Source organism: Urocitellus parryii, chromosome 1 (genome assembly GCF_045843805.1).
Source record: "Urocitellus parryii isolate mUroPar1 chromosome 1, mUroPar1.hap1, whole genome shotgun sequence".
NCBI lineage: Eukaryota > Metazoa > Chordata > Mammalia > Rodentia > Sciuridae > Urocitellus > Urocitellus parryii.
Window position 1 is genome coordinate 266485231 of NC_135531.1, and position 23139 is coordinate 266508369.

At 54.9% G+C, this 23139-nt stretch overlaps 1 protein-coding gene across 2 annotated transcripts; it reads left to right on the forward strand.

Annotated features, from left to right (window-relative positions):
• Positions 1 to 1158: 1158 nt before the first annotated feature.
• On the forward strand, positions 1159 to 22645 carry Asic4 (acid sensing ion channel subunit family member 4). Of its 2 annotated transcripts, XM_026390396.2 has the most exons (10): positions 1174 to 1755; positions 17114 to 17258; positions 17357 to 17484; positions 17664 to 17826; positions 18323 to 18379; positions 20169 to 20322; positions 21429 to 21520; positions 21603 to 21682; positions 21956 to 22060; positions 22203 to 22645. In XM_026390396.2, the coding sequence occupies exons 1-10, from the start codon at positions 1174 to 1176 to the stop codon at positions 22314 to 22316; spliced, it is 1620 nt and encodes a 539-aa protein (XP_026246181.2). In that variant the 3' UTR covers positions 22317 to 22645. The 2 variants fall into 2 exon arrangements, with proteins under 2 accessions (XP_077655642.1, XP_026246181.2); XM_077799516.1 differs by lacking the exon at positions 18323 to 18379 and having other exon boundaries at positions 1159 to 1755.
• The last annotated feature ends 494 nt before the right edge of the window (positions 22646 to 23139 follow it).

The window sequence follows — 23139 nt, forward strand, 5'->3', positions numbered from 1 at the left end:
CCCATTGAAAACCAGCACATCTTCTCGCTCCCTGGGAAACCTCCATCTGGGCTCTCCTCTACCTCCTTCCACATTTGAGAGTTCCCGTTTCCTCCCTAGCCTATTCACCCAGCACCCCCCCCACCCCCAGCCTGGTTGTGGCAAGAGACTTGGGGGACATTTGGGGTGAAAGTGGCCATAGACATGCAAGTTAGCCAGGGTGGCCTCACTCCCAGTCGTCTGAGTGGCTCAGGGGTTAGGGACAAGATGAGAGAGACAGAGCCAGTCTCCTGGAGCAGGGACAGGGGTACAGTGGGGCATTGAAGTCGACAGCAAAGCTCTAGGGAAGCTAGAATCTTAGTGGAGTCACGGTTGTCCCCTAGTCTGTCTTGCCTGCCCTCTCCTCCTTTCCCCTTCCTCATTCAAACAAGTGGCTCTCTCAAGGAGTTTCTGGAAGCTGTTGTGAGCTGGGTAGAGGGACCAGGTGTTGGCTGGAATCCGGAGTCAGGGAGGCTGGGAAGTGGAGGACAGAGTTGGCTGACCTTCCATGGGGTGTGGTTCAGAAAAGTGGCAGACGAGGTTGAGCGCTCTGGGTGTTGTTCTCTTGCCTGAGTGCCCTGGGAGTGGGACATCTGGGGCTCCCTGCAAGTGGCTAGGGTGTAGCAAGACTTTGGGGGATAGCCCAATCCCTGGATCCCTGTCCTGGACCAGGGGTTTTCCCCTCCCCTGGCCTGGCTCCTGCCGCCCATGCCGCCGGTGAAACGCTGTTGACATGTCCTGAATTATTAAGCACGGGGTGGGCTCCGGAGCACATGCTGAGCGGAGCGGCTGGGGCTGCGCGGCGTGGCGGAGCAGCGCTAGCTCCCTCGCTCACTCGCTCGCTCGCAGGGACACACGCAGGGGCTGACAGCTGTGCTGGTGCTGATAAGGGAAGCCACAAGGAGACGATCGAGGAGAGAGACAAGCGGCAGCAGAGGCAGCGGCGGCAGAAGCAGCACCAGGGCTGCGGAGCTGCTGGGAGTGGGAGTGACGCCCCCACCTCGGGCCCCCACCCTGTCCCTGTCCTCCTCCTGCTTGCCCTGAGTTTAGAAGAGCAGCCGCTGCCACCACCGCCACTCCGGAGGGCACCAGGGCTGCTGGCCAGGGAGGGACAGGGGCAGGGAGGCTCTGGCCAGTCCCAGCAGCCAGGGACAGATGCCGATCGAGATTGTGTGCAAAATCAAATTTGCTGAGGAAGATGCGAAACCCAAGGAGAAGGAGGCAGGGGATGAGCAGAGCCTCCTGGGGGCTGCTCGGGGGGCAGCAGCCCCCAGGGACCTGGCCACCTTTGCCAGCACCAGCACTCTGCATGGGCTGGGCCGGGCCTGTGGCCCAGGCCCCCATGGACTGCGCAGAACCCTGTGGGCACTGGCCCTACTCACCTCGCTGGCTGCCTTCTTGTACCAGGCAGCTGGCCTGGCCCGGGGCTACCTGACCCGGCCTCACCTGGTGGCAATGGACCCTGCTGCCCCAGCCCCAGTGGCGGGCTTCCCAGCTGTCACCCTCTGCAACATCAACCGCTTCCGGCATTCAGCACTCAGCGATGCTGACATCTTCCACCTGGCCAATCTGACAGGGCTACCCCCCAAAGACCGGGATGGGCACCGTGCTGCTGGCCTGCGCTACCCAGAGCCCGACATGGTAGACATCCTCAACCGCACTGGCCACCAGCTTGCCGACATGCTCAAAAGCTGCAACTTCAGTGGGCACCACTGCTCCGCCAGCAACTTCTCTGTGGTGAGTTCTGCCAGCTGGGCTGCCTGGCCTGGGGTGGTGAGGCTGGCGTGGGGCGGGGGTGGTACGTGAGGGCATCCTCAACAGGGCTTCCCTTCCTTCCGCCACCAGAGGCGGGCCTGGTGTCTCCCCAGCCGGTGTTTCCCTCTGGCTTCCCAGCCCTGGAGCGGTGGACAGTCCTAGGGACTTACCCCAGTGCTGCTGCTCCTCTTCTTGGTCCTGCCGCTGCTGCAGTGCCCAGGGCTGGGGGCCAGGGGCTAGCCTGGGGTGAGCCCAGGGGTCTTGAAGCTGATCAGCTAGCAGGGAAGGGATGTACCCTCCCAAGGCTGGACTGACTGATCCCCACTTTGCTCTTGCTCCCCTTTTCTTCTGGAGCAAGTGAATTCTTCTCCCCCCCAAATGAAGGTGAAAGGGAGGGGTATTTGGGGGGCTTTGGTTAGGGAAGGACTCAGGGCTGCCTTCTGGGGAACTGGCCCCGCTGGCAGACTGGATAGAGATGGTCTTCGTGTACACTGGGTGCCAGTGTCTCTTCTGTCCCTGTGTCTCTCACTGCCCCCCTTCACGGATACCCTCACACATCCCTCTTTCATGCTCCCCCCAGCTTCGCCTGCCAGTGGCCCCCTCCATCCCCTTGTTGCTCCCTTGCCCGGCTCTGGCTCCTACACTGAGGATCACTCATTCACTCTGTGTGCATAATTCACCCTCAGTGCTAGCACACGCACATGCACGCGCGCGCACACACACACACACACACACACACTCCTACTGCTTGGGGACACAGTTTCCTGCACACTCCCTCTCACACGCACTCAGTGTCCCTGTCACTCCACTCACATGCACACCTGCACGCCCACATACCCACACGCCCAGAGAGCTATTCAGCTCCATGCCCATATTCCAGCTCCTAGCTGCCAAGGATGGGGTCATGCTGTGGGTACCATCTCACCTCATGATGCCCCTTCATCTACCCTAAGTGCTGCTCCCCATTCTCCACGCAGAGATTGCTGGCGCCATCTCTCACACATGTAGGAACACAAACACATGTACCCTGGCTGGGAGTGTCGGCTCAGGCTGCTCTCCCTGCACACCTCCCACAGTCAGGTGTGTGAGTGCGGGGGGTGTGTCTGGTGTACTGTCTGTCTATCAGCAATCCGTTCACCCACAGTCACAGGCTATCTATTATTCACGGTGCTTGAGATGGCTGTCCCCAGTCCACAGTTGACTCCTAGCACTGTGTGTATCTGTGTTTTCATCCTTGGTACCAATGCCCATGCAGGTGCAGATGTGTGGTGTCAACATGGTGCCCACTCAGGCCAGCCTCCAGCAGCAATGGGGACTTTCCTTCCTCAAGGCCCAGCCCCCATCCCCAGGCTTTCACTCACTTGCTGCCTCAGTGTCCCCAGGAAACACACTCCAACCAGGTCCTGGCCCCCACCATGATTGCTGTCTGGGGCCTCCTGACATTGGGTGGGGGCAATTAGATGGCAACAGAGAGCCAAGAAGGAGAGGATTGTGCTGAAAGCAGAGTCAGAGGGCATCAGCCCATTGTCTGGCTGTACACCTTGTCTTCTAGGAAAACTCACTGCTCCTCAAAGGCAAGCCTGGGAGGGTCCCCGAGGAGGAGGTGGGATATAGAGTATGTGGCCTCTAAGATCCATGGGGCTCCTCTGCCCTGCAGCCTCACCCCTCCTTGTTGCGGGGGTCCAGTCTTAGCAGGTGCTGTTGGGGCAGAAATCAATGGGGTCTTTGTGTCCCCTAAGCAAGCTAGAGCAGGAGTTTGTGTCTCAGGCCCTCGTTGGGGGTGGGCAGGAAAGGGGAAGGGTAATGACATATCAGTGGGAGGGAAGGGGAGAAAGAGATGGAGGGGGGCTGAGGAAGTAAAGAGAGGGAGCCAGAGTTCCTGCCTAGCCTCCAGGGAGGGAGGAGGTGCCTGGAGGATACAGGGACAGGGAGTCCCCTGATCAAAGCTGGTGAGTCCTTGGAAATCCCAGGAAGGGCTGGGAGGAGTGAGGGTGGATTTCCCACAGGCCCTTTGCTACCCTGGGGCTGCAGAAGAGAGGATAGAAGTTTGTGGGTCTCAGCTCTGGGGCTGCAGGAGGATAACAAGGGGAGGAGGAGCAAAGCAAGCACTGGGGGGTGAGTCCTCTTTGGGGTTCCTATTCTCCGTGCTCGATCTAGATTCATACCCTTATGCCCATACCTCGTTCCCACCTGCTGAGTGTAACTTCCCTTGGATCTGGCACCTTCGGGCCGAGCCTGCTGCAAATGCACCAGGGTCTGGAATTAAAGATTGAGATGGGGCCCAAGATCCGCGGCCTCTGGGAAGATGAGGGCATGTCATCTGGGCAAAACTGGAGAAGGGACATGAAGACATTGCGGTGTCTGGTGAGGGCATGAGGTCTGTAATTGTCTCTGTGGTGAGGACATGGAGTCCATGTTGGGGATATGGGGGGTCTGTGATGGGGAGATGGGTACCTGAGACAGTTGGTGGGTAACATGGAAGCAAGTGGGTCATGAAATGGTCAGTGACGGCGACAGCCTTCAGTAAGGGGCTATTATGTGTTTTCTGTTGCTTTCCCTGTTTCCTCTTTCCCACTCCCCACTCTGCTGTGACCTTTCCTCCGGAATCCAAGTTAATAAATGTCACATTTTCCAGCCTATTTTTACTCCTGGTAATGCACCCTCCCCCAGTCCCCTAAGCTGCTGCTCTTGCTTCTGTTACCACTGCAACTGCTCTCACCCAGTGCTCCCCGATAGCCCCTCATTCACTCGCAGGCAGTCCATCAACATGGAGCTTGGTGTACCTACTATGTGTTGGGATTCCCTGCTTGGAGTTGTGGGGGTCAGCAAAGAAGAGAAGCCCTAGTCCCTGGTCCCTGTCCTCAAGCAGCCTACAGTCCCATGATAGAGCAAGGACAGGGATGCTCAAAAGCTTAAGCAACCATGCAAGAGTTAATCAGCCATGCAAGTGGTGTCATAAGGTGCCAGGATTAATTGCCAGATGAGGTGCATGGATAGGAAGAACCTGAGTTCAGAGAGAGAGGCCACTCGGGCTGAAGAGGGCTGGGGAGGCTTAAGGGATGAGGCAGGATGAGGCAGGCTGGCCACGGTGTGGAGAGGAGGAGAGGGAGGAGGGGAGGAAGAGAGAAGAGGATGCTGGGGCTGGGGGTGCTCTCCCTCCACACTGCTCTCCTCCAGCTAGTCCCCAGCTCTCCTCTTTCCCTTTCCCTTTCCCTGCCACGCTTAGTCTCACACCAATCCACTCCCACTTATACCTCCTACTTTCTCTGTCACCTATGTGTTCCCCTGCCACCTTGAGGATGGTTCTCTCTTTCTTCCCCATTCCTACCACCATTTGCTCCAGGGGTCCTGTGCCCCAAGCCCCAATTCCACTTTCACTACCGGGCTCATGCCCAGCCTGCCCACTTCCTGGAAGACAGGCATCACCCTTTCCCACTCGCCAGCGTCTCTTTAGCTGTACAAAGCCAAGGCAGCTCTAAAATTCAGCATCTCCTCTTAGCTGGAGACTGTACCCTGGAGGGGTCAACTGTGTGAGTTCTGGAGTCACCTGATTGTGTGGATTTGAACCTTGGCTCTACCCTTTCTGCTGTATGGCTTTGGGGGGACCTAAAAATGCTTCTGTGAGCTTCGGTTTTTATATTCATTAAATAGGATATTAGCACCTAAACATTTGGGGTTGTCCTAACGATTAAAGAGATGCCTAAAGTGCTTAGCACGCTGCCTGGCACCCATATCCTAGGCACTCTGCAAGTGTCAACTGTCAGAAATGCCACCAACCCTGCTCCTGGCTATCTTTAACCTGACTGATCACAGCACCACCTACTGGTTTCGGACCCCTGCTTTGGCATTGTCGCTGCTGTCCATCACCTGGTCTTCCCTCCCTGTTACCCTCGGGCCCAAGTCCTCCTCTATGCCGTCGTATCATTTCCGTTTGATCCAAATAGGCACGCACATGTGCATATGTGCCAGAGTGTACGCACACTCTAGATCAGTGCTAGCCAAAAGAACATTCTGTGATGGCAGAAATGTCCTGTGTCTGTGCTATCCAGCATGGTAGTCACTAGCCATACGCAGCTGATGAGTATTTGAAATGTGATTAGGCATGTGTGGCTAGTGGCTACTGTCTTGGACAGTGCAGCTCTTGATGATTCTAGGAATGAGGTTCAGACTGCCTGGCAGGCTGGAATTAGAACTGGGATCAAGGACAAACTGTAATGGCTGCAGGCTATGAACTACTGTTCAGGCTGAGGTACCAGGCTGAGCTGAGGAGGGTGCCTGGGGCACTGGGGCATCTAGAAACACCTTGCAAACCAAGGGACCTTTTTTCCCAGGTGCAGATCAAAAACTGGCCTTTCGTCTTCCATTCCACTTCTAGGAAAATTGAGGCATGGATGAGCGGGAGAGTCCCTAAGGAGGGAGGTGTAGGACCCAGACCTTCTTCATGGAGGTTTAGAAAATTCCTGGAGGGGTGGAAGACAAGGGCCCTGTGGGTGCCTCACTGTCTCTATCCCCTCTTGGCTCCCAGGCTTCCCTCCCCCTCCCAACACTCCTTCCCCACAGGCTGGTGACTGCCGTGACTATTAATCACTCGCCCTGTTCTCTTCCTCTCTACTAATCAGGCACAATTAGACAAGGCCTCTTCCAGCTGGGCAGTCCCCCTCCCTGCCCTCCTCCCTCTTCTCCCAGCCCTACCCAGCCGCCACCCAGGGCAGCTCTGATACAAGAGGAAGAGCATGTAAGCCTTCTCTCTCTCTTTGGCTGCCCAAGTTCCCCGTTTGGGGCTCCCCAGCAATCCCCTCCTTCCATCCCAGCTTCCCCCTTAGCCCCTTCAGTTTCTTTTATGGTCAGACCAGTACTGATAGTCTCTACTCCCCCCGAAACTAGATCCCCTGCCCTTGGCCATGGGAGTGGCCACTCCATGATCCATCCCCAACTCCATTCTTTTGCTTTTGTGTCTGAGAACCTAAGGGCTACTTCTAGCCCTTGTTGGCTCTGGAAGGATTCCCAATTGGCTGGGGTTGGTTCAAGCCTCTTATATACCAGATGAGCTCTGACCCCCATACCCTATGTCCTCTGTCTCCTCTGGTACCATCCTCTTTCAAGGTGTGAACCTTGAACACAATTAATTCAACATCTAGTTCAGGGTTGGTTCTTCAGGAGCCAGGCAGTCAGGTCAGGGAGGGAACACAGTGGGGAAGGGAGGGGTCTGAGGAGAACTAGAGATTACTTAACAGAATGGACAGCTGCTCTTCATATCCGGTTAACTGGAGGGTGCCCAGTTAACATGAGGTTGCCCAGTGTTGGGAGGTTTCCTGTTTTTGTCCGACTAAGGCCCAAATCTTGCTTATTTTAATAATTTTTTTTTCTGATATAAAAAACAGCAAGGGCTGTCTCCACCTCACCCGGAACCCAGTGTGATCGCTGGTCCTGCTCACCTCTTACTCCAGCACTGGCTGCTGTCCCTTAGGCCCTCCTGCAGGGGGCGCCTCAGGGTCTGGCTACTTTAGCAGTGGAGTTGGTGGACCAGGATTTGGATGGTGTGGTCCTGCAAGGAAGGGCAGAGACTGTTACTGTCACAGAGGGCTGGTCTGCAAGGGCAGTGGGGAGGGTCATGAGGAACCGTGCCCCACCCGGCCCCACTCAGCAGCCCCGTGGCCTCTTCATTAATCAGGAATCAGCCCTGAGCTGGGCTCATTATCAGCTCAGCTTCTCCTGGCACTGCCGGAAGATGCTGATTAGCATTTGAAGAAATGGCCCCCACGTACTGTTCCCCTCCTGTCCTCCCTCTTTCTTCCCTACAGTATTCCTTCCTGGACACCCATTCCTGCCCTTCAGCTTCCCAGGAGCGATCTGCTCCCTCTTGTGGTTGGTGGCAGGGCTGCCTCTGTTAGATCAGGGCTGGGGGCAGAAAGAATCAGGAATGTAGGGGATCCCAGGGAGCATTGAGAGCACCCAGCCTCAAGGTTATTCCTGCTGAGGCCCCTGACTCAGTGGTTCAGTGGGTCCTACTGGGTGGGTGGGGGAGGGAGAGTGGGGGATGGAACCTGAGGGTGGTTCAGGAAAGATGCACAGACACCCTGGAGGAAGATGAGAGGGCAGCCTCAGGCTGGGGGTTAGCAGTGTTGCCTGCTCTTCCAGGTTCTTCTGCTCTTCTGCATCCCACCTCCTTTGAGCAGCTGGGCAGAAGAGGTGGGGACAGCCAGCTTGGTGGGCAGGAGGCCTGAGGGGAGAAGACCTACCAGGGCATTTTCTTGTTGCTGTTTTTGCAAATCATGGTAGAGGCTTAGGATCTTCAGAGCCACCCCAGATTTGGGTGGGTTGGGGGGTTGGACAGGGACCCTGAGGGTGGGGACAGGAAGACTCCCCTGCTTTGTGTTTTCCAGGAAGGTGGTGGGGGTGTCTGTATTTCTTCTTTGGGTCCCCAGGCTGGGGGCTGGCAGCTCTGGAAATCCAACCCACCCCTCAAATGTTCACGGTGCCCTTGGGACACTCGTTTTGGTTGGAGGGGAAGCAGTTCCAGAGAGATAGGCATAGGCTGCGGCAGCCGAGGCAGCAGCGAGAGTTCAGAGAGGAGCCACGGGATGATTAAGGGGAAATGGAGGATTGATTTAGGAGGAAAGATTAAAGGAGCTAAATCCGTGGCGCTTGGCTCAGCGGTGACTAAGCGTGGACAGGATAATAGCTTACAAATGTGTGAAAGGTGTAAATACCAAACGGGGGGAGGGGAGGCGGCTAGGCGGGCCAGGGAAGCGGGGCCAGGGGGCTGGGCAGGCCCCGGGAGGGCTGGGACCCCAGGGTGACTGCTCCGTGGCGCTGGCCCCTCCCGAGCGGGAGTACAAAGCACAGAAACTCAGTATTTGGGACCCCCGGGCTCCTGGAACCCGGGGTAGGGGTTTCGTTTCTGAGGCTCCGCTTTTCTGGGCCTCGACTGACCTCCACGTCTCATTTCTGCCCGACGAGGCACCTGAGGTCGCGGGTTCAAATCCCACCCGCTTCCTCGGTGGCCCTCAGCACCAGACCTTTAGGCTATCCCCACGCCCGCCAGCCACCCCCAGCTCTGCAGACATCTCCTCGCGACCCTCTCCAGGCTGTCCGGGCTCCCGCCCCCTCGTCCCTCCCTGGCCGCGGCGGGCGGCTGGCGACGGTGTCTCCCTCCGCCGTGGAAGCCTCTGGCGCTGCTGTGTGCGCGGAGGTCACTTTGCCGAGGAGCCGGGAGCCGAGGGAATGCAAATGAGGCAAACCCAGGGAGGAGAGCCGAGGCGCCCGGAGGAGAGGAGGAGACGGGAGGAGGGCGCTGGCGCGGTGATGGATGCCTGCCCCGCAGGAGCGCGCGCGGGCGTGGAGAGTGGGTCCGGTGCGGCTCTGGGCTGCGGGTGGGCCACGCCTGCGCTTTCAGGGTGGGGGGTATGCGCGGGACAGCAGTGGGGGCCTGGGGGCCAGTCAAAGTTCCTGGTGGGCACACAGCCACCCATGGCTGTCCCCAAGGCCACCTCAGCTTTGTTAGGAACTGGCAACTCACATCCGGTGTGGGTGTGTACTCCGCGGTGTAAGCACAACTCTTAGCGACAACTTTGCATGGGAGGGGAGGTCAGGAAAGGACTTAATAACCAATTAAAAATATTCTCGCCTGAAAAATTGATTTTCTAGGGTTTAAGGCCTAAGCGTGGCTGCCAGGGGAACATGGTTGACTGTCAGGCCTCCTCCTCTCGGTTGGAAGCTGGCGCTCCCTGGACCTCCGCATTCTTCCACCATTCTTCCACCGCTTGAGCGCCCTGCTCAGAAATCTCAAGGCCTTACTGGCCCTCCTTCCGTCCACCACAGTGCACATTTGAACAAACACAGTGACCATTGCTTCTCAGACTCACCTTAGGAAGGAAGTCTCCTTGAAAAGCTCATGGGTGATAGTGGGGACTAGGGACTGTGTTGACCATAAGGCAATGGAGACCTACACCATTCACATGACAGCCAGGACCCCTGGAGGGGATAAGTGTATTCTCTGGTCTTGACTGTGACACAATCCCCATGCCCTTCCTGGGCAGTGGAAGGTAGGCCTGTGGTCTTGCTCAAAGAAGCTCTGCCTGACCCTCTAACCCAATGGTCCTGTTCCACCATCGGAGGGCTTGACTGGGCTTTGGCATCATAGCATGGACCACAGCTAATAACCTCTATCTGTGATAGGATTGTTGGATTCTTGTGTTTTCTTCTTGTTTGTAGACCTGACACTTAGAATTTGCCTGGCATGTAGTGCTCAACACTTTTTGAATGAATGAATGCCCAAGGGCCGGATGGCAAATTCCCTAAAGGCAGAGACTGTTTTGTTCTATGATGCATCCTCAGCACCAAGCACAGTGCCTGGTATATTGTACAGGCTTCACCAATAGTATTGAACACGTGTTGTTTGAACATCCACCATTCCTTGAGCACCTACTGTTTGTAAGTGCTGTATGCCAGGTGTATATTGCACAGTGGCTGAATGCAGACTCTGGGCCAGACTGACGGGTCCACCAATCTACCATACTACATGACCCTGGCAAGTTCTTTATCTGTGCCTCCATTATCTTGTCTGTACAACAGAGACAGTAGGGATACTCCTATCATTTCTGTCAGCATTGACAAGCAAATTTATGTAAAATACTTGGACTGTGCCTGACACAGAGTAAGCACTCATTAAATGTTAGCTGATCCTAACATGTTATGTAATTATCTCTTTCTTCATAACACCTCAGAGAAGTGACTATTTTGATTCCCATTTTATACATGAAAAATGGAAGATCAGAGCAGTTAAAGCCCATGGACTTAAGGGTAAGGCCTGATGGTAAACGAGGTTAGGCTTTCCAGCTGGTAGGACAACCGTATCTATATCAGAGCCTGCGGGATTTTCTCTGACAAAGTGCCATCCTCTGAGCAGCTTCCAAGTTCCAGAGAAAGCCTTACCAAGGGCCATGCTGCCCTGTGAAGGTGGGCCCAGTGAGAATCCAAATCAGAGCTGCTGTACCATCTCGGCAGGAAGCTCCATTTCCCAAATGGGCTCACCTAGCATACGTCACTCTGAACTTCTCTAATCCTCACTCCTAATATTAGGAAAATGAATCACCACTCCCCTTTCACAGAGGCACAAGTTGGGGGCTCAGAGAGGTTAAATCAAGCTCCCAAGGTCCTTTGCCCAAGATTGGTGGAAGAGGCAGGATTTGAACCCTGTTTTGTCAGGCTCCAAAATGAGATACACAAAATGAGACTTCTGTGTGTCCATTTCCAGTATGACATCCAACGGGCAATCCCTGCCGTATCTTGGTTCAAATTGGTCTATACAACTCCCATTACTAATATTGAGGCCTCATATACATAATTTCATCTTGCAAATGCCCTTTTTTTTTTTTTTAAATTGGATGTCACTCTGTTGCCCAGACTGGCCTTGAACTCCAGGGCTCAAACAATCCTCCTGCCTCAGCCTCCTGAGTAGCTGGGTCTACAGGTGCACACCATCACGCTTGGTCTCTTATCTCTTTTGAGACTTACAACTACCCTGTGGAATGTCAGGCAGGAATTTTTGTCCCCACTTGAGAGATGAGGAAACTGAGGTCTAGAGAAGTTGATAAATCACTTGGCTAACCAAGGCCACAAGCTGTTAATGGTAGAGCTGGAGCTGGGACCAGCATTGACTGACTCCCAGAGAAGTGGCTGAAATGAGTGGAGAATGCTGGCGCTTATAAGGGAGGTGGGACTGGGTTCCAGTTTTGAATTTGTCAGTTTCCTGTGTGCACTTAGACTTGGACCTTGTCATCTTTAGGCTTCTGTTTCAGTCTTGGGAAAAGAGGGGTTGGACTGAGTGACATCGAAGTTCTGACTGGCACAAACACCCAGAAGTTTTGGGTTGGTGCCATTTTTCTTCCTCTCCTCCTGGAGAGGATAAAGACGGAGGAGGCTTTGATCCTGGTCACTCCTGAGTAAAGCCAGGCTTGGGAGCTGTCTGACTGCAGAGTTCGAGACTCAGTCCAGGGAGGATGGAGTTGCACCCCCTTCCACTGGCCCACCCTGGACCTCGGGGTATTGTAGGGGTAAGAGAGGCCCAAGTGAGAAGCATGGGGGTGGACTTATCGGAGGAGGGCTGGTGGAATTTGGGAGAAGGAACTACCATGGAAAAGTGAGTGGGAGGGCGGGTGCCAGGGTTTTGGCAGAAGCAGGGTGCCCAGAAGGTGGTGGAGATAAAGCCTGGGCTGCAGATTAGCTCTGGGATTAGCCCAGTCTGGTCTTCACTGCTCCTGGCTGCTTCTTATCTCCTGAAGGCCCAGGGCCCTCTCCCCCACAGCTCTGAGCCCTGGCCCTGCTAATTGCCTATTAACCCTGTGGGCTCTGTGACTGCAGGGAGAATGAGGGACTGGGGAGGGCTCAGGGAGAAGCCAGCCAGCCAGCCAGGGAGAGCTATCTGAGGAAATAGGAGCTGTGGATAGATGGAGCTCAGGAGGCTGAAGGAAGCAATCGCTCAGGGGAGCAAGCTCTGGACAGATTGCTCCCAACTTCTGATCATTGTCTCAGACAGACCCAGAGAAGGGGGAGGAGAAGAAGGAGGGGCACCTGGTGGGGATGACCTCAGGCTCAGGGGATAATCTCAGAGGAAGACAAGAGACAGAGATCAGGCAGGGAAGAAAGCAAGTGAGAGATGCAGAGGGCAGAGGACAAAGAGGCCAGGGGGCCTCCACACAATGTAAGAGAAAGACAGAGGCTGGGGGGAGGGACAGGCTGACAGAGGGCAGAGAAAAAGTCTAGACAGACAGTCGATCAGGTGCCAAAAACAGATAGACCAGGGATAGATAGAGAAGGATGGAGAGACAGAACAAGATCAGAAAACAGAGGCTGGGGAGGCAGACTCAGGCTGGGCTCCAGGCCAGCTCTGTAGGGGACAGAGAGGTAGTCAGAAGGGACCGGCAGAGGGCTGGCCAGAAAGGAGGTGGTAGAGGGGATCCAAGAGAGTCCTATGGAGAAGCTGTTCACCCTGAGTTCAAAGGGGCCTCTGGCAGGCCATAAGCTCCGGGTAGGGTCAGGAGGTGGGCCTGGGAGCCCAGGCAGAGAGGAGGAAGGACCAGACCAAGAGAGGTGATCGGCACAGGGTGCAGAGGCTGAGGGGCGGTGTGGGTGGGTGATCTGGAGAAAGCCCCACTGCCATCAGGACACTTCTTGGCCTGGGACTTTCCCCTCTAATTGGGCCGTGGACTCTTAACCCCTGTCCAGACGCCCTCCTTCCAGGACAGTCCATGTGGCAGGAGCAGTGGACTGCCAGTGGGACCTTGTGGCTGAGCAGCCGTGCCGTCTCCATGGAAGAAGCTGTGGGCTGTGCTGCCACCAGAGTTCTGCCACTTAGGAGCTGGCGGCCCCAGCGACGCTGCCTGGGCCAGGGACTGTCTCCGGGGCAACGCTGTGCTCTGCCCAGCAGTGGGGCCTGACCTGGGCTGTGCAGGTGGCCTGGTCCTTTCCGCCTAGCCTGTTCATTCCCTGCAGAGGGACTCTCTTAGGCCTGGACTACTTCTACCTACCTCCCTGCACAACCACCTCAAGGGCACATGTGTCCCACAATCACCCCCTTCCCAAGCCAGGGATTTGTTCCATCCTGTGTGGGGCTGGCTGAGCATCCTGTAGCATGTGTCCCTCCAGTACTGCCCCACCCAGGATCAGGAGCCTCCAGGAGTCACTCACTCACTGAACACCCATCCACCCACCAGACATTTCGTAAGCACCTAACTGTGCCTTCACAGGGGTCTGTTCCGTTTGCATCTTGCCCGTCATTTACTTGCTGGGCGCCCAGACACTTTCCTTCTCTGAGCTTCAGTTTGCCTCATCGCTAAACAGGGGGCAACGACACTTACCTCATGTGGCTTCCTTGGAGGCTCAAAGGAGAAAGCAGATCAAAAGCATCTATCAGAGGACCTGGTAGGAAGTGGGAGTGTTTGATGGCGTTTGCCTTCCTCTGTCGCTCACCTCTCCTCTGCAAATCTCGTTGGGCTCTGGGGATGCCAAGAGGGAAGCAGGACTCCCAGCCTCAGAGAGTTCATCCCCCCATTCTTGGGTGAGGTTGAGCTTCCAAAAGATCTTGGCATTGCCTGGCAGTCAGGGCTCTGCCAAGGTGGTATGAGAGTGGAGGGGAAATGAGTGAACTGCTCATCTCCCAGGTCCCCCACACAGTCCAGGCCTCGTTTATCCTCTCAACTGGAGCATGCCCTCAAAACTGGCTGTGTCAGCAAGAGCTGATTCCAGCATCTTCTTGGCTGGAAATAGTATGAGGTCGGGCATGTTGAGATTTGTATGTGTGTGTGGTGCTGGGGATTGAACCCAGGGCCTCACTCATGCTAGGCAAGCACTCCACCACTGAGCTACATCTCCAACCCTTTTTATTTTATTTTGAGACATGATCTCCTTAAGTTGCCCAGGTTGGCCTCAAATGTTATCCTCCTGCCTCAACCTCCCAAGTAGTGGAATTACAGGCATGTACTACTATGTCCTGCTCACTTTGAAATTTTTGCAAATACTTACATATTCCCCCCATCTACATTTTCACGCCACCAGGGACCCAGGAATCTTGTACCCAGCCCATTTGGGGGTTCCTCTACCTCTGGTGACATGTCAAAAGAACACAGGTCTTGGTTAGACCATTTTGCTGGCCTCTTACCCCTTCACCTAACATCTTTCTTCTCACAGTGTGGTCAGCAGGTTATTAGAAACACAGAATCTCAGCCCTGCCCAAATCCAACCCTATCTATTAAGTCAGAATTTACACTTTAAAAAAGTCCCCAGGTAGCCAGCTTTGCGCCATAGCACGTGCCTGTAATCCCAATGACTCAGGAGGAGAGATCCTAAGCAACTCAGTGAGACCCTGTCTCAAAACAAAACAGAACAAAAAATAAAAAGGGTTGGGGATGTAGCTTACTGGTAAATGCCCCTGGGTTCAATGCCCAGTACCAAGAAACAAGAAAAAAATAAAAAGTTCCCCAGGTGATTTGTGTGCACATTGGAGTTTGAGAAGCACTGATCTTGGAGATCTTGGCATATCAGCTTAATTATCTGAGCCTTGATTTCTTCATCTGTAGAATGGGGAGATGTCAAGGGCATATCAAGGGCTCCTGGAACTGTGGGGCCTACTCCAGCCCCTCAGATGGACACAGGCAGGGAGCACACAGTTGAGAGCAGGGGTGATATAGATGGGGATCAAGAACTGGAATGCAGAGGCCAGACGGGGGACAGGTGAAGAACTAAAAAGCAGCAGATATGGAGAGAATGAGTGCAGAAGATGCAGAGGAGTGGAGAAGAAAGGAAAAAGGTACAGGGGAAAAGACACATGGGGTCGCATCCTGTCTCATTTCACCTGGATGGAGGAAAAGCCTCTTGAGGTGGAGTGGGCTTGGGGTGGGAGAAGCTAGAGCTTTGCCCATGGCTGAGTTCCACCACTCCTGCTCACCAGCTGTGTCACCCTGGGCAAATCACTTCACCTCTCTGAGCTGCAGTTTCTTCATCTGTAACAATAGAGATAGTAAACCTACCTGACACCAGAGAGGCTGCCTGGATGAGATGGAGCAGCAGTAGATGTTGCCCTGTTTTGTAAACTCCAAGCTACTTGTTATGCGTGTGTTTTTGATTTAGGAATCAGGCAGGGTAGCCGACTGGATGCCAGAACTGCCTGAGGGGGAGGAGCAGGGTGGGATCCCTGGAGCACTCAGGCTGGGTGGTTGATCCAGCGACAGAGGGAGGACTTAACTCTGCCCCATGGGATGTCCCCTGGACCCCCTAGGCTCTGCTACGGAACTCTGCACTTCACTGCCCTCAACCCCGCCTCTCTGTCCCTTCTGCCCTCTCCTCCGCAGCGAGGCCTCCAGGAGATCTTTCCCTTCGACACAGCTTCGTGCCATTTGTCCCAGCTTTTACAGTGTGAACATGTTCCGCCGAGGAGCAGGGAGGGGGAGCGCAGGAGCGTGATTGAGTGCGCTGACCTCCTGCCCCCAGGGAAGGTGCTGCCTGTGATGGGTTTGACCCAGGGGCTTGTCTCTGTGGGGTGAGCCTGGCAGGAGGAACTAGATCCACCTCTCCCTCAGCCGCTTTCCCACCCCAGCTGCCGCGCAACTCTGGCTCAATCCCCAGCCCGAGCCTCAGCTTCTATCTCCGGGCCGTCAGCGCCATCTGGTGTCCATTCCGGAGAACCCTCCCCAAAGGAATAGGGAGAAGGACTTCGCTCTGCAGTTAACAGCTTACCTAAACATCGCTTATGCCCCGCACTGGGGCAAGAGAGGGAGACATAAGGCAGGCTCGCTGCTCCTGCGAGGCGTGCGCTCTGGTGGTGGTGGTGGGAAGGCGGACAGGTAGACGAACCAGATCATCTCAGGTCTTGGTAACTACCTGAGCAGATCAACAAACTGAACATGTGTGTGGTGTATGAGCGAGAAGCTTAAGCTCAGGCTTAACAGCTGTGCCAAGTGTGTGTGTGTGTGTGTGTGTGTGTGTGTGAGCGTGTGTGTGTGTGTGAGCGTGTGCGTGTGTGTGTGCGCGCGCGTGTGTGTGTGTATGCGTGCGTGTGAGTGTGCATGCACTCGCTTGTGCATTCCAGGAGAGTGAACAACAACAACAAAGACCAGAGGGGAAAGGAGGGGCAGATGTTTGAATTTGTCACAGATCCAGGGGTGGAGGGGCAGGAGAGGCAGGCAGGGGTCACATCACATGGAGACTTTCAGGCTAGGAAAGGAGCTTGACTTCATTTTCTAGAAAAATGGGAATCCATGGTTGTTTTTTAAAAATAAAACTTATTTCATTGTGTATTTGAGGCTTATAACATGATGGTGTAGGATGCAGATAGTAAAAGCCAGCAGGTGGTTTGATGGCATCTAAGTGTTCTGGCTGCTGTGCAAAGGATGGAGGGGCAGGGATGAATGAAGGGAGATCAGTTAGGAAGAGGTGATGGGGGCTTCACTGGAGAGGGAAGAGAAGTCGAGGGATTCTGTCTCAAACAGAATTGCTGGGGACTTGCTGCTGGATTGGATGTGGGGTGAGGGAGATGGAGATTTTAAGGATCCTCACTTGAAAAACAGATAGCAATTGTGGGACCCTCTATTCAGGAGGAGAATGGTGGTTGGGGACAGGATATTGAGAAGATATCAAGAGTTCTGGCATTGATGTGTTGTAAATTCGAGCTGCCTTTTAATCATCAAAGGGGCATGACAGTAGAAAAGATGGAGCTCAGGGGAGAGTGGACTGTACATTAGTTGCTGGTGTAATGGCCTTTGGGGCAGGGGTGGCCTTGGGGCAATAGGGACAGGGAATTTTGGAGTTGTCTCAGCTCCTGCTCTCTCACCTTGCCCCCCTCCAGGTCTATACTCGCTACGGGAAGTGTTACACCTTCAACGCGGATCCGCAGAGCTCACTCCCCAGTCGGGCTGGGGGCATGGGCAGCGGCCTGGAGATCATGCTGGACATCCAGCAGGAGGAGTACCTGCCCATCTGGAGGGAGACAAGTATACAGGCGGGAAAGGGACAAGGGCCAATCTGGGGACTGGGGTCTGGACCTTCTGTCTGGGATAGGTTTCCAAAGATTTTCTTCTCTGCTGTGCAGATGAGACATCGTTCGAGGCAGGTATCCGGGTGCAGATCCACAGCCAAGAGGAGCCACCCTATATCCACCAGCTGGGGTTTGGTGTGTCTCCAGGCTTCCAGACTTTTGTGTCCTGTCAGGAACAGCGGGTGAGCACTCCCAGCTAGTCCTGGATTGGGCATGGGGTTGGGCCTCCATGATCAGAGGGGGTCCCAACAAGGCCTGCCTTCCAGAGGCTCTCAGCCCACCAGGTCCCTTGGTCCCTGCTGTGGCTGTGGGCATCAGGAAGGACTCCTGGCCTTGACCCCTTCATGCCCTACCTCTGCAGCTGACCTATTTGCCCCAGCCCTGGGGCAACTGCCGGGCAGAGAGTGAACTCAGGGAGCCTGAGCTGCAGGGCTACTCAGCCTATAGTGTGTCTGCCTGCCGGCTGCGCTGTGAAAAGGAGGCCGTGCTTCAGCGCTGCCACTGCCGGATGGTGCATATGCCAGGTATGCACCCCACCCCCAGCCGGTCTTCTGTGCCACTCTGCCAGGCTCCATAACTTCTGGGAATGGGGATGTGTACTTCCTTACCTGCAGGTGTACAAACATATGTCCATGTCTTATAGCCATGAGAGTGTGTTTGTGTACATGCTTGGGTTCTTCTGCATGTTTTTTACATAGACATTTGGGAATGTATGTTAATATGTATTTGTGCATGTGTGTGCTTATGTACATGTTGTGTGCATGTGTACTTTGGGGTATTGTATGCTTGTAATCAAATAAATTGCATACCGTGTATATATGTGTGTGCAAGGATGCATATTTACAGGCATAAATGCATTTTCATGCTTATGTGCAGAAGTGTGTATCAGTTCATCTGTGCATGTGTATGTGCAAACATGTACATTCGTGTACATGTGGTGCATGCATGCCCACACTGGGTGTATGGTGAGAGGGAAGGGAAGGGATTGTAGATTCCAGAAATAATGTTTTCTCCTTTCAGGCAATGAGACCATCTGCCCGCCAAATATCTACATCGAGTGTGCCGACCACACACTGGGTCCGTGCTGCCTCCCCTCTCCCCCACCTCTTCATCACCATCTTCATCTCTCTGTCCACCCTGTCCCTCCTTGTCTTGGCTCCTCTCCCAATCTCTCTCTGGAGGATTCTTCCTGGGACTTGAGCCTTATCCCATACCTCAGGGGTGTCTGAGAACCTCTGCAGGTGCAGACACTTGGGTAAGTGATGCGCACAGGGTGAGGTTGCAGAGAGCCCAGGACTGGGACTGAAGGGCTGGGCTTCCAATCTTGGTTCAGCCAATGAGCTCAACTTCTCTGAGAAAGCAAAATGACTCCTTGTCTCTGGAAGAATACGTTGCTGCCTGTCAGTGTGAGCCAGGCAACCCCATCTGTCCACAGGTTTCGCCTGATTTGCAACTCACCCATCCATTCATCCATCGATTGATTCATTCATTCTTCAGACCTTTACATTCCTCCGGGTGCTAGAGGTGGGAGTGCAACAAGAGTCCAGCCCTTGATGAGCTTACAGCCCACCTGGGCTGTGACACAGTGGGGATAGGGAGCCTGGGGGTGCTACAAGGCCCCAAGGATGGTCATGCAGCCCCAAGGAGGGCAGGGAAGATTCCTAGGAGAAGTGAAATATAGCTGAGCTTGAAGGGTGCATGAGAGTCAGCCAGCTGCAAAGGACATGTTTTAGGCGATGGGAACAGTATGCACTAAAGAGCTTTCGGCCAGAGAGTGTGCTTTGCCAGAAAGGCCAGAAAGGTCAGTGTGGCTGAAGGCAGAGCAGGAAGGGGCTGACAGAATGGATGGGGAGGCTCTGAGAAGCCAATGAGGGCTTAAGGCAAGGCAGGAATGCCATTGAACCTTCCAAAGGTGAGTCTGATAGGACTTGAAGCAGGGGCACTGGCCACAGCTCATTGTAATAATTCAGAAGTGATGGGACCCCGGGGGATGGGCCTGGGGGGCAGGGCGAGAGGCTGCATGGCAGACTGGCACATGCAGATCTTCTTTGACCTCCACACCACCTGCATCCATTCAAGGGGTGGTTGAAGAGTGTTCAGTGAAGAAACAGATGTGTGATCAGGGATAAGGGAGGTGAGAGCCCACAGAACTAGAGAGACCAGGGAGCCTTCACTCTCCCAGGTCCAAAGCAGGCAGGAAGGGAGCACCATGGAACCCAGACGGAGACTTGGGGCAGAATGATGATGGCAGGTGAGGGGGAACCACAACCTCTGCCAACCTACAGTCTGACAATCAGGAAGTCATACCCTGGCCTCTCCTACCTCACGTCCTCTGACCCTGCCCAATCCGAGGCCAGAGGGCAAGGGAGTCTAGGTGATTCATTTGATAAACAGCCTCCTGGGGATGGAACAAGGGAGAGGAGAGTGGAGAATAGATCTGAAGGGATGTGTGGAGAAACCCCAGCACAATGAGCTTGCACATCTTGTCTGCCTGTTTGTTTTGTTGTCTGTCTGTCCATCCATCCTAGCATCCTCTCCATACTTACTTGTGTGTCTGAGGCCTCGTGGTTGATTGGTTTTGCAGATGGGCTCTGACCTCCCTCTGAGCATGGGGCCTCCCTGACCCAGGGGCTGGGAGCAGAGGGATAAACCTATGGGAGGGTGCTGTGGGTTCTCCTACACCTGCCTTCTTGGTTTTTCTAAAGCTGGTCCAGCAAGAACTCCTGGCCAGTGTCCTCTAGGAAGTGCCAGGGCTGGCTCTCAGGGTGGACATGCCTGCCTCAGGACAACCCCTGTGCCTCCTCCCTGCAGCTAGTGGGCTTGTGGGCCACTCTCCCCTACTGCAGTTGATACCTCTGTGTTGCAGACTCCCTGGGTGGGGGCTCTGAGGGCCCGTGCTTCTGCCCTACCCCCTGCAACCTGACCCGTTATGGGAAAGAAATCTCCATGGTCAGGATCCCCAACAGGGGCTCAGCCCGGTACCTGGCGAGGAAGTACAACCGCAATGAGACCTACATACGGTATGTGCCTACTTATGGGCTGTGTGTGTGTGTGTGTGTGTGTGTGTGTGTGTGTGTGTGTAGTCTGCCTTCAACAGGCCTGGTACATTATGGAGACTGAGAGTGGGCTGGATATTCATGTTTGATGAATCTTCTCTGCCAGGAATGATGTTCACAATTCTTTTCTTCTGACTACCCATCCTTTAAGTCCCATCTTGTATTCACCTCTAGGAAAGTACTTCCTGGCCCAAATGTCCTCTCTGAGCTCCCATAGCCCCCTGTACATATCCCTGCTGTTGCATGGACTCCATTGTTTTAAAACCTTTTATATGTCTTTCTTCCTGGCAACCCGAGAGCCATTAAATACACAGGGAGTGAACTGCATGCTGACGGAGAAGAAGAGGGTGGGTGGGAGAGGCACAGGGAGGGGCTGTACTGAGCCTTGAGTCTAGTACCCTGCAGCCAGTCAACAAATACTAAGCATGGTCTACATGCCAGGCCCAGTGCTGGGTGGTGGGTACAAATGATTCTGATACAAAACCTACATGCCACATTTGGAACAAGCCACATTTGATGTTGTTATGCTGATTTTCAGACCCTGATGGGGGAAGGAAAGTAGGGGAGGCATGAGTTGGTCTTTGAGGACTCTGGGTTGGAACCTTGGGGGAGAGAGGGGAGGCTTCTCAGTTGGAGAACTGTAGAGGGGTGGGTACCCAGAAAAGCCTGAGCAGCAGGAAGCCTGTGTGGAGGGAAGCTCAGAAGAAAACTGGATAAGAAGACACAGGGGGGACAGCCTTGAAAGACTAATGAGCACTAGGGGACCACTGAAGGTTCTAGAGAGGCATAAGGAAGAGGCAAAGTGAAGATCCTGCTGATTTTGAAGAGATAGGAGACAATACTTCAGGCCTCAGAGGTCTCTTGGGCCTTTGCCTACCATTCAAAATATGAAGCTAATACCTCGGGGACTACCTCCCCTCATGGCCCTTGAGAGTCTGAGAGGGTGGTCACTAGCTCCCCAGCACACAAAGGGTACTCAGATCAGAATCTGCTGGAGCTGAGTTGCTCCTGCCAGCTGTCTCCTCAGGAAGAGTGGCCCTGCAGGGAGACCCTGTTTTCTTTCTCCACAGGGAGAACTTCCTGGTCTTAGACGTCTTTTTTGAGGCCCTGACCTCTGAAGCCATGGAGCAGCGAGCAGCCTATGGCCTGTCAGCCCTGCTCGGTGAGACCCAGCCCCTGCCCCTACTCCCATGGGGTGGATCAGCCCAAGCTGCTCCCTCTGACCCTTCCCTCCTGATCTCCAGGAGACCTCGGGGGACAGATGGGCCTGTTCATTGGGGCCAGCATCCTCACGCTGCTGGAGATCCTTGACTACATCTATGAGGCAAGGGAGTCAGGAACAAGGATGTGGGGGAACAAGGATGTGGGAGACCCGGAGCTGGGTGGGCAGGCTCCCAGTGGAGCTGGTCTGGCTGGGCAGTCAGCTGGAGCTGGGCCTGACTGGCTGGAAGACCTGAGGGCCCTGAGGAAGCAGAAGGGTTTGGCCAGAATGATGTGGGATCTTACTGGGGAGTTGCTGGGCAGCAAGTCCTATAAGCCAGCCCTCTTTTTACCAAATTTCCTGAGCCCGCTTCTATACCCCACCCTGACCCTCAAGGTGTCCTGGGACCGACTGAAGCGGGTGTGGCGGCGGCCTAAGACGCCCCTGCGAACCTCCACTGGAGGCATCTCCACTTTGGGGCTGCAGGAGCTGAAGGAGCAGGTGAGGACAAGCTCTTCAGAGTTTGCAACCAGTGCCCTCTTCAGGACCTAACACCCACCCCCCAGAATTTCTGAAGGGCCCGAGGGGACAAGGAAAGGCTGTTGCTTGAGTCCTCCCGTTCTACTCCCTCTTCATCCTACAGAGTCCCTGTCCAAGCCGGGGCTGTGCTGAGGGTGGGGGCGCCAGCAGCCTGCTCCCCAACCACCACCACCCCCATGGCCCCCCCGGAGGCCTCTTTGAAGACTTCGCTTGCTAGGATGGTGCTGTGTTAGAAAAGCCCCAGGAGTCTGGAACCCCTCCCTGGATCCCCAATATTATCTCCTCCTGCTCCTGGAACAGAAGGCCTGGGGGCAGCACAGGCTAAGAGGAGCGGGCGGTGCTCACTGAGGGCCAGGACTCAGTTCTTGCTCTCACCTGATCCTTGCCTCTGCTGCTCTTTAGGAGGGTCTCCCCACCCCCAGGGCTGGTGCCCAGGGAGGGTTGGGGACTAGACCAAAGGCCCCTGTGCAGGGGGAGGAAAGAATAGAGAGGGAGGTGGAGATGGAGCCCACCCCTGCAGGGTGGAATCCTCTGTACATTTGTATATATTTAGGGAAGACAGGGTGGGGGTGGGGTACATATGTAGAAGGTGGGTGGGGCTACAGGGGTGGGTGATTCCAGGACAGCCAGGGTCCCAGAGCCAATGTCAGCAGAAGAGGGCAAGTCCCTGGGACTCAGGTGTGCTGGGCTAGTCCTACTTCCTCCTCTCCAGGCCCAGTTTCCCTCTTGGCAGGGGGAGTGGGTAGCCCAGCAGGTCTGGCCTAGCTCCCAGTCCCCTTGCACCAACCCCTCCCCAAGTCCTCTCCGCAGGGAGTGGGTAGACCTTTCAGAGCTTGACTGAGCTTGGGTTGGGGTGGGAAGGCAGCCCTCCCAGGCCTCTCTCCCTCCAGGCTGGTTTTATAAAGTGTTAACAAAATTGGGAATAAAGAAGCATAAAGAATTCTCTGAGTGTGTGTGTGTGACCTAACATAGGCCGGTGGCTGGGGCTGGGATGGGCATGCTCATGACTTGGTCCCCCAAAAGGAAATGCAGTCCCCAGC